Genomic DNA, 10,805 nt, shown 5'->3' on the forward strand with positions numbered 1-10,805 from the left:
AATGAATATTATGCAAGTATTGATGCAGCTACCTGGAACTGGAACGAGCTCTGCTACACCAGGCGAAGTACTTAACATGGATCTGAGCACAAAGGTCATCCAACAAAATTATAAAAATAACAAAAGCAAGGTCGTCAGAAGCTAAAGGTTAGTACGGAACACTGTAAAATTATTCACCTTGAAGAGAAGAAGACTAAAGCATGATAAGCAAATTAGATAATGTGACAGAGAAATAGTCTCACTGATGAATAAACCTTTAAGTTGTAACGGCTTCACTTTGCAGTGAAGAAACAATTGCTAAGATATGCAGAAATAACTAGAAAAATTCAACACCCATTACGAAATGTTTAACCAAATTAAATATGATTCTTTCCTGTTCAACAAGTAACTACATTTGTATAGACTAGTAGTAAAAAGGGTGTTTTTCTCCTTTACGATATGAAGAAAGAAATAGGGGTCGAAGTTTAGACTGCTCACACCACATTGAGGTAAAAAAGATATTTCCTTCAAAATTTATGATCTGCACCTCGGCTTCAGAAAACTAATCACGTAAAGCAAACTTTCTCAACATTGCTGATGTCATCTCTTCGCAAAAGAAGCACCGAAGGAAGCCAGAACTGCTTCATCTCCATTTCCATCATCAGAGTTGAATGCGTTTAGCTCCTAAAAAAGTAGTCTTCCTATTCTAAAGTCCATTCCATTTAGCCCACAACTACAAATTTAGCTTCAATCTTCCACGCCTAGATTCATTAGTCCTGAAATGTTCAAAACATTGTATTCATAAAAAATATTTGTGTACTTTGACCAATTTTGTAATATGTGAAATGAACAAATTTTAAAATTTACCTGAAGCTAGTTGCAGAACACATCTGACAGCATGGCTCAGATTCAGAGGATAATATTCATACCAAATGCAAAAGCTTTATACATCCAGTTGAGTTTGCCGCAACTACCATATTAGATTTTCTTCTCCAGCAAACACTTGAAACAAATTGCCCATTACTCTCACCTTCATTGCCAGAGCTAGGATCAACAGATCCAAATTTATACGAAGAAATTGGCATCGGTAGAGATCTATGATAAGCATATACCTGCACAAAAATTTAGATTAAAGAAAGAACTGATGCTTCCGCTGGAAATCAACAACCTTTAGCTGTTGGGAATGGTAAGGAACAACAGTAGTTGAGTGGTCTAAATCAAAACCACATATCCTTAATAAAAATGATGAGATATGATGTTACCTCATTAGATTCGGAACCACATGCAATGTATCCATCCAAAACTGATAACCCGACAAAATTCTGTACAAAGCAAAGGGAACATTATTGAAATTGAACTTATTGCATTCAGATGTTCATTATAAAGAAAATATCCTCGGTATACCTTCTCATTGGTGTGACCCTTGAAAGTCAAGCTGCAAGCATTTGACGACAGTCCTTCCGAACTTGTTGTCTTAAGGTCCCATAGCTTTAATGTGTTATCTGTGGATGCAGAAGCCATGGTACCATAATCTACAAATTTTACATAGCTAACAGCCTTCTCATGTCCTGATAAAGTGCACCATGGAATCCTAGTATGGCGAAGATCATAGCAGTAGATTTTGTAGTCAGCAGATCCAAAAGCCAACAGATGAGAGGAGTAAGCGGAGAACTGCACACAGCATATGTTGGCAGGATTCCAGATTGTATCCACAGAACTCCTCTGCCGATAAAAATGACTTAAATTCCTTGTTTGTTTCCGTAGATTAAATCTCAATGAAGACACCAATTTCATTAAAAGTTAGTAAGCTAGGATCAGGTAAAGTACCTTACCTCATTAATATTCCACACTTTTACGGAACAATCATCACTTCCAGTGGCAAACTTTGTGGGATCTACTTGACAAAAATCGACCGACCAAGCCCTCTTCTGGTGCTCTACATATTGTGAAAATCCTTGACCTGTGCTTGGATCCCACATCTAGATTCAAAATAGACACACCGAATTACGGAGTGACAGAACAAGTTGTAATTAAGTTAACAAAATGAAGCATGTTTTGGGTAGTTGATGTACCTTTTCAATTATAAATTAATGCACTTAATAGCGAGGAGACATATTCTCTTACATTGCCAAGAAAAAGTCATGCCAGAAAGAATACTTTTCGAGTATTTATAGGCTAGTCAGATAAAGGGGTAAGAATTAAAAATATTGTCAAAATCTCTTTAACAATTTCAGTAAAAAAGATACACACCTTGACCATGCCATCATAATCTGTTGAAGCGAGATAGTTTTTCATATAACTATTCCAGGAAAGACAGCTAAGCTTAGATTTGTTTGACATCTCAACCACAGGATATTGAAGATCGACAGAGTCATTCAAAAGTGAAGCAAATTCAAAGATTTTGATTTTCTTTGAAACACCAGCTGCAGCTATATAGTCCTCTTGATGATCAAAACAAAGGGAGCAGATCACATTTATAGAGTTGAGAAGATCGCCATTTCTTAATGTCCCGTATTCCTCAAACTTGCTGTAGCGAGCATATTTACAAACACCTTCAAAGAAGGCTCCAACACGATTGACAGATTTAAGAGTTGGCTCCACAATTTTTGTTGAAACCTGGGACAACCTGTCACGACATGTCAACAAATCCTTGTCTGGTCGACCTATCGTATCATTTTCCGCAAGCTGGATTTGGGATCTCATGCAGAAGTAAGCACTTTCAAGCTGAGAAAAATTTTTAATCAGCTTTTCATTGGTCATGTTTTTCATAGAAAGACGGTCATTAGACTTGAGATGTTTAAAGTAGGATCCCTGCCGCGTATTATGGAAGTCTGTGTCCACCAAATTTGAAGTTCTAAAGCCATCTTTTTTCTCGACCTCCTTGATATCAGCTTCTAAGCACTCTATTCTTTGTAATAACTTGGAGGTATTATTCTGATTTTCCTCCTGCAGTGCAATTAGGAAATAGAGCAAGATGTCTGAATCAGGGTCATCATCCTTCTCAATAATTGATGGCACACCATCTATTTTACAGATTTCTTCAGTTCCATAAATTAATTCAGACTGCAGGATTTCCCTGCAAAGATGATAAGTAGAATTGTGAATGTGATCACAAGTAAAACAATTTTACTCGAGGAAATTCACAAAATTGGGGTGCCTGAGATTTCTACCAGTTAGAGAAGTTAAAACTGAATAGGATAAAGCTACAAGGTTACCAGCACAAAAGCAGACATATCTATCAGATCAGACCGATAAACGGCAGGTTAGAAGACAACTAACTAGCAAAGAACAAATAACACTTTAAAAAAAAGTCTTTTCCCTCAATCCTACAGAGTGGCAAATATTTTGCTATTTATTTTCCACCATCACAGAAACTCAACTCTTTTTCGTCTGAAAGCCATCCTACTTATATTACTTTTTATATAGTTTCTAAATATGTATATTTTATATCAAAATTTTTGAAAATTCTATGTCTAAATTCACACAGAAAATTGGTCAATTTGACCCTCTGTACTCCAAAAAGGTTCACATAACCTGGAACGAGGGGAGTATATAATATAAAAGAACAAAAGAAGAGGCTAAGATGCCTCAAGCCCTAAAGAGCTCCTCTTTTCTGATTATACAAAACATTAGTCTTGAACACCATACAAGCTTCTCACCCGAAAGGAAAAAGGAGCATAATAGATAATATAACAAACTACAGGGAATCTATGATTGGCAAATGTGGAAAATGCTACGAGTTTACTCAGCACATCACAATGTTATCAAAATAACCAAAATCTAGGGTACTTCAACAATGAATCGTTTAAGCAAAGTCCATGTAGCAGAAAATTATACTGCACATGGAATTAGGAAACATACTAATACCTTGCTGTAGGACGAGAAGAAGGTTCAGGATGAAGCAGCAAGAAGCAAAAGCCAACTTCCTTGGGATTCTGAGAAAGGAAATTTGGTGGGAGAATTCGACTATGCAAATTCAACATTGCTGCAGAATGTGCCGCTGGTGATTCGAAACAGCAGAGCAACTAATAGAAACAACAGGCATTAGTAAGAGGAAAGATAATTTATCTTAACCCTTCGGCAAAGCACATTGTGAAACAAAACATTCCTTGTACCCACCGTCAATTTAAATGAATCAAGAGGAAAAAAAAAATCATTAATGACAAAGGAAAATTCATAAATTCAGCATCTACTGTATGATAAATTGATTACCCACCTCAAAAAGAAGAACCCCAAGACTGTAGATATTAGATGATACTAGGCTTCTGTAGTTGAGTTCTTCAGGACAAGTGTACCACTTCTTTTCCAAGTGATTAATGTCAGACTCCAGTCCCTTGGCTTCACCATAAATATCTCTAACGACATACCCAGAAACGCAGTCAGGCTTCTCTCTCATCAAGTCCACGTGATCACTGACTTTCTGCTGCTTTGCACCCAAGTTGTTTTGAGCATGCATTTCCAGATTGGATGGCCTTTTCCCATTTGTATTCTGATTTATGACATACATGGAGTCTATTTGGATAGATGGACCGACATATTTAACACCATTTGGTGAAAGTAAAATGAAACAGGACGGCCGTAAATCCTGGAAGGCAATTCCTTGGGAGTGTGCAATATCGATTAACTTCACAATCTGCCGGAATATGTGAATCCTCTCAGCTTTCTTTATCCGTGATCCCATCGAGTTTATCCACTCTCTCAATGTAACTCCATTGTGAGTTGAAGTTGGTATTTCTCTTTCCTGATTGTTACAACTAACCGGTGCTTGATTAGAGTTAGCGCCTGGCTTAAACGATGCATCAGATGATACCATTCTTATGGAAGCTTGCTCATACTCATACTTATTCTGCGGAATTGAGGCGCTATGAACTTCTTTATGAAGTGCAGTGCCTTTTGGTGCATCAACATCTTTGCCTTTAAGAGATCGGTTAGCGAAAAACTTAGAAAAGCCAGATGTAGATAAAAGTTTTGATCCACTATTTCCTGGAAGTAATCTACTGCTAGGAATGGTTAGGTTATGGTCTTCTTTTGATTGGGAAGAGACTGCATTAGAGCCTACATTGATATCTTTATAGGATGCATGCTTCAGCTCTTTCAGCGCTAGCAAATTCTTGTCTGTGGAAGAAGGATCTACATTGCCCTTCGCAGTTCTAGAGCCACCCCCCAATTGATAGGAATGTTGCCACTGGATTTGTGGCTTGTGATTTTTTTCTCGATTATCAGAGAAATTTCTAAGAGTGACTGGTTCAGGAATATTGTAATTACTCCTAACTAACTCTTCAATGGTGAGCCTTGAACTACTCATCGAGTAAGAGCTTGTACTGGCGGGCTGAGGATCCTTCACGGACATTGCATATCTGTTTGTACCATCATCCTCCATCATCACCAAACTAGCAGAAGTTGATCCCTCCACCAACTCATGGCTGGTAGTTATGCCCTTTCCCATCGATGGTTCAATGGAAATATCGCATTCCCTCGTTTTAAGTAGCGCACTCGCAGCTACATCATTTGCCTCTACTTCCTCCTTTGACTGTTCCATACCAGTCCAAATGGACTCTTTCAATTAAATACCAGCTGCATTCGGCAACAATTAATTCGCGAGGGGCTGACTGAAATAAAAGAAGTACTTTACAGTTAATTGGGGCAACATTCCTATCAAGCAGAATTTTGAGGCACTGAGATTTGAAATAAGGTTCAAGGGCAAGGGATTAATTTATCTCTAAATATCTTTCAAGGGAAACAAAAATCAACAAGGACTCAATAACCTATATACAACAAGAACAACAACTACACCTAACGACCTAAGTTAATTGGGTTGGTTATATGATTACAACAAGTCAACACCAGTGTAATCTCACAAGTGGGGTTTGGGGAGGGTAGTGTGTACGCAGACCTTACCCCTACCGTGTGAAGGTAGTGAGCTTGTTTGATAGACCCTCGGCTTAAGAAACAGTGCACAAGAAGCAACCAACAATAACAACAAGAAGAAAAAAAACAAAGACACTAAGTGTAATAGCAAAGATCTAAAAATAAGAAATACAAGAACATTAATACTGGCTATATGATTCTTCACTATATTTCTGGCAATACCAAATTATGCAATAGTGAAAATTATCACATTGGAGAAAATAAACTCAAGAAGGTGAAAAACTCAACCAAGCAAAGAAAATTCAAGAAACACAAACTAAAATCCAGATACCCTAGCACATAAAGTTGAATCCTTTATACCAATATACAAGAAAATAGCAGCTAATACAAGTCATTAACATTAGTATGGCTATAGATCATCTCCTTGAGGTAAAATTGGACGTGTAAAGTTAAGTTATTTTTAAATAAAAAAATGTGCCCTTTATTAGAACAAACTAAAGCACAAAGTATGTCACATAAAATCAGACGGATAGACATAAATATCTCATTTATGGTAAAATTGAAAATTTAAAGTTAGATTATTTCTAAATATAAAAAGATATCGTTTCTTTTAGATATTTAAAAAAAGTGTGCCATATAAAATGGGAAGAGGAAACAACCAGAATAAGCAACAAAATTCAGATTTTTACCAAATCTTGAAGCAAACCCACAGCTCAACTAGCAATTATAGAGGTATCAAAAGAGTTGCCTGAAATAGAAATGGTTGAAAAGGGGTACTTTTCCCAAGTATAGGATTCCGTTATCGTTCATCTGTTTTAGCTCTCGGTATCTCAAGATTCTAATACCACAACCAGAAATAATTATTTGTGCATTACTGTATATGATATCTAACCAGTATTAAAAAAAATTAAAATTTGATGGGTCACTTAACTTGGAATATTATTTTAGGAGAAAAGAAGAAGAGTCACAGGTAATTCTCTTATGGATTTTGTGAAATGATGATGATTGTTAATGGTAGAGCACTGTAAAAGGGAGAGGTCATAGTCATGGTCATGGGTCAACTATCTTTTTCTTGCAAGTTGGATAAAAGGAACCCCGGATATTTGCTCCTTTTTACTACTTCTCCGTCCCATCTTATAAGGTACTTGTCCTTTCACAAATTTTGAAAAAGGAAAATCAAAATTTATGCTCTAAAATAAGTATTACATATTTTTTATTATAAATTATCTCATAAAGGTAAAATAATAAATTTAATTTCATTATTTATAAATATAAAAAAGTATTCTTCTTACTGGCAAAAAGAAAGTATGCCACGTAAAAAAAGAATGATGAAGCATTGTTTCACTAAATTATGATCGTAATTACTGTAGCGTATTTACTTGAGTTATTTCATCAAATACTTAAAGTCCTAAGGGAGGTACTTTGGAGATGTTTAGAGGCCAAGGGTGTTTCTTCAGAGTACATTAGGGTGATAAACTAAGGATATGTATGATGGAGCTAAGATTTGGGTGAGGATAGTGCGAGAAGATTTGGATCATTTTCCGATTGTGATGGAGTTACATCAGGGATCTACGCTTAGCTTGTTTCTGTTTGTTTTGATGATGGACGCACTAACGCTCCACATTCAAGAAGAAGTGTCATGGTGTATGCTGTTTGTAGGTGACGTTGCATCGATTGACGAGACACGGGGTGGTATTAATGAGAAGTTAGAGGTTTGGAGGCAGACCCTTGAGTCTAAAGGTTTCAAGTTAAGCAGGACGAAGACAGAATACTTGGAGTGCAAGTTCAGCGACGTAACAGAAGAAACTGACATGGACGTGAGGCTTGATTCAGAAGTCATCTCCAAGAGAAAAAGTTACAAGTATCTTGGATCTGTTATCCAAGTGAATGGAGAGATTCACGAGGATGTCACACGTGAGGCTTTGAGATCGTTGTTACTATATTTCTAGCTCTACTTGTTGATATTACTTTTTGTACTATTTCTTTTCATCTTTCATGAGCCGAGAGTCTATTGGAAATAGCCTCTCTATCTTTCTAGTATATGGGTAAAGTTTTCGTACACACTACCTACCTCAGACATCACTTGTGAAATTCCACTAGATTATTGTTCTTGTACTTATTTCGTTACAATCACGGACTATTGTTAGGAAAAATATTGTTGAACATATTGTTATTTAAAACAGATAAATTAAGATTTTTTAGAAATATTTATATAAGCAATAGCAGCTCAATTATATAATACAAATAGTTTGAATTATTGGTACTGACTACTGAGAATGCAGTTGCATAAGTAGCTTTGGTGTTACGAGTTCAATCCAATCCGGTAACTTCTAGTATGAAACATAAATAAGTGTAGAAAATATATCGATGTTTAGTGCTCGGAAATCTACGAACTCGAACACATGTGCAGATGTACGACTACATATACCGACATTTGAATCGAATAATATATATAATAATCTAGTAATTTAGAAACAACCTTTTACATCAGTACAAAATTACATCAAATAATATGTCAGCCATGAAATCATCCAATGCAATCATATCTTGTGATTTGTTGACTAATAGTGACAATCGTCAAAAAATGGTGTTATTCTAAAGTCAGACGCAAAAAGGGCCGGTATGCGGCGGGCTGAATTTTACTTGTCAATGTGGGCTCGGCCCGGTAAATATAGGGAGAAATTCAAAAATAATCAGATTTACAACTGGTCGTTCAAAAATAACCCAATTTTAAAAGTAATAAAAATTTAGCCACTTTTTATGTAAAGATAAATCTGAGCAAAAATACTGTTCAAAATTCGAAAAATACGCCAGTATATTATACTGGAGTTCCAACATAAGTATGCTTGAACTCCAACATATTATACTGGAGTTCCAGGATAAGTATGCTGGAACTCCAGCATAATATGATAGAGTTCCAGCATAAGTACACTAGAACTCCAGCATAATATACTGGAGTTCCAGCAAGTATAATTGTCCCGTATAATATACTGGAGTCAGCAAAGTATACCGGTCCAACATAATATGTTGGAGTTCATATACAGGTGCACCGAACTCCAGTATATTATGCTGGACCGGTCTCTGTTGCAGCAAAATAATGGCTATTTTTCATTGACTTCGTAAACGCTGGCTATTTTTAAATAACTAGTTCGAAAACTGACTATACCGTGCTATTTTTACGTAAATATATGGGTTAAAGAGATTTTTACATTTCTATACACTATATGAAACTATATTATCCTCCATATTTAAGTTTTACTATAATTACATTTTATGTACCCAATTACCATTTATGTACATTTTAAGGGAATTAATAATAATAATTAGTGTCCTAAAATTACTCTAACATAGCTTCCACTCCCCCACGTTTCTCTCTCCACATCCCACTCCCTCCCCCACGTATCTTGCACCCACCCACGATTCCACCATTGACAACCATTAAAAAACTTTGAATCTTTGAATTCGAATTTGGATTTTCAAAAAATATTATTTGTTTGAATTGGATGTTGTTGCAAAGAATTGGGAATTCTCTCTATCTCTCAATCCCTAATTTCAGTAATGTAAAGCAAAGGAAAAGAGAGCAGCAATTCCAAAATTGACAGTCATTAAAAAGCTTTGAAGCTTTGAATTCGAATTTGGGTTTTCAAAAATCATTATTTGTTTGGATTGGGTATTGTTGCAAACAATTGGGAATATAGTTTGGAGTTTAAATCTCAATTTTGAGGGGTTTTGGTGAAGATTAAACTTGATTTTGGCTAAATTTCATATTGAAACTCGAAGAAGAAGAAGAAGAAGAAGAAGAAGAAGAAGAAGAAGAAGAAGAAGAAGAAGAAGAAAACATGATATACATTATATTTACGAAATTGTAGTAAAATTATAGAAAAATTATATTCTATTGTTTATATATATTTCTTTTATTTATTTAACTATTGTATGAAAGTTGAACAACATTGTATAAAAATTATATTTAAGTTGTATGATATTGTAGTTGTATATAACTGAGTAGAAATAATGTATGAAAATTGTAGATAAGTTGTATAATATATAATTAGTTGTATGAAATTTATTTTTACTATGTATAAATTAGATACAAAATATACAAAAGACATATTGTATAAAATTTGTATTTAAGTTGTATGCTATTGTAGTTGTATTTAATTGGGTAGAAATAATGTGTGAAAATTGTAGATGAGTTGTAGATAAATTGTATAATATACAATTAATTATATGAAATTTATTTTTACTATTTATAAATCAGATACAAAATATACAAAAGATATATTGTATAAAATTTATATAAAAATTATATTTGTGTAATAAGGAATAGTTTCAAGAACAGAGAAGTGGCTAAATCTTTAGCCATTTTCATCTATTTTCTTAAAAAATCGAAACTTCTTTTTTTTTTGTGAACTTTAAAAGGGCGTATTGGTACTGATTTTTGGCTTGTTTATTTATAGAAAAAATATGAACATGTGAACAGATTAATTTATATAGAGAGAGTGTGTGTGTGGCTCTGCCCCTGCACATCTCGAGTAAAGTATCTCTTGACACAGCATCAAGAGAAGCAGCTTATACCATTTGCTACCACATTGATAATTAATAGATGATATACACAAATATATCCTCAAACTGGAAATCATCAATTTCTAATGACGATGCACAATAAAGGAGAGCTGTTAGGTGGAGGGACATATGTGAGTGAAAATTTGATTAAAGTGATCGACATGAATAGAAGTGGGGCTAATATTGCTTACGATTATTTCAAGGAGAAGCTCATACATGGGGATAATAGCAGAGCTGCCGATGTTGATGCACTAAAGATTGGTGAATTTGACAGAGTTAGGAGATTATTCGAATATATAGAGGACAGAGATTTGTGGAGATGGAAACTTCCAGACAGTAAAGCATTCATCTCAAGTATTCGTATAGAGAAGTGACGATGCACAATAAAGGACAAA

General features: G+C 35.0%; 2 protein-coding genes across 4 annotated transcripts; one reads left to right on the forward strand and one right to left on the reverse strand.

The window, feature by feature from the left end:
- Positions 1 to 222: 222 nt before the first annotated feature.
- LOC104239674 (protein SUPPRESSOR OF PHYA-105 1-like) lies at positions 223 to 6,931 on the reverse strand. Of its 3 annotated transcripts, none has more exons than XM_070153035.1 (9): positions 6,779 to 6,929; positions 4,196 to 5,588; positions 3,847 to 4,004; positions 2,230 to 3,055; positions 1,812 to 1,958; positions 1,384 to 1,701; positions 1,242 to 1,301; positions 847 to 1,091; positions 223 to 755 (listed from the first exon to the last, which is right to left on the reverse strand). In XM_070153035.1, exons 2-8 carry the CDS (start codon positions 5,516 to 5,518, stop codon positions 903 to 905), a joined length of 3,021 nt encoding a protein of 1,006 aa, XP_070009136.1. In that variant the 5' UTR covers positions 5,519 to 5,588; positions 6,779 to 6,929; the 3' UTR covers positions 223 to 755; positions 847 to 902. The 3 variants fall into 3 exon arrangements, with proteins under 3 accessions (XP_070009136.1, XP_009792666.1, XP_009792667.1); XM_009794364.2 differs by having other exon boundaries at positions 6,537 to 6,929; XM_009794365.2 differs by lacking the exons at positions 223 to 755; positions 847 to 1,091; positions 1,242 to 1,301 and having other exon boundaries at positions 1,390 to 1,701; positions 1,807 to 1,958; positions 6,537 to 6,931.
- Positions 6,932 to 7,331: 400 nt separating this feature from the next.
- On the forward strand, positions 7,332 to 7,796 carry LOC138874899 (uncharacterized). Its single transcript, XM_070153692.1, has one exon. It carries the CDS (start codon positions 7,332 to 7,334, stop codon positions 7,794 to 7,796), a length of 465 nt encoding a protein of 154 aa, XP_070009793.1.
- The last annotated feature ends 3,009 nt before the right edge of the window (positions 7,797 to 10,805 follow it).

This window comes from Nicotiana sylvestris, chromosome 8, assembly GCF_000393655.2.
Source record: "Nicotiana sylvestris chromosome 8, ASM39365v2, whole genome shotgun sequence".
NCBI classification, from domain to species: domain Eukaryota; kingdom Viridiplantae; phylum Streptophyta; class Magnoliopsida; order Solanales; family Solanaceae; genus Nicotiana; species Nicotiana sylvestris.

Coding starts and splice junctions, on each gene's coding strand:
- LOC138874899 (XM_070153692.1), top strand. CDS start 7,332: ATGTATGATGGAGCTAAGATTTGGGTGAGGATAGTGCGAGAAGATTTG.
- LOC104239674 (XM_070153035.1), bottom strand. CDS start 5,518: ATGGAACAGTCAAAGGAGGAAGTAGAGGCAAATGATGTAGCTGCGAGT. Junction 4,005..4,195: donor TTGGGGTTCTTCTTTTTGAG/GTGGGTAATCAA, acceptor TGTTTCTATTAG/TTGCTCTGCTGTTTCGAATC. Junction 1,302..1,383: donor AGGGTCACACCAATGAGAAG/GTATACCGAGGA, acceptor TGCTTTGTACAG/AATTTTGTCGGGTTATCAGT.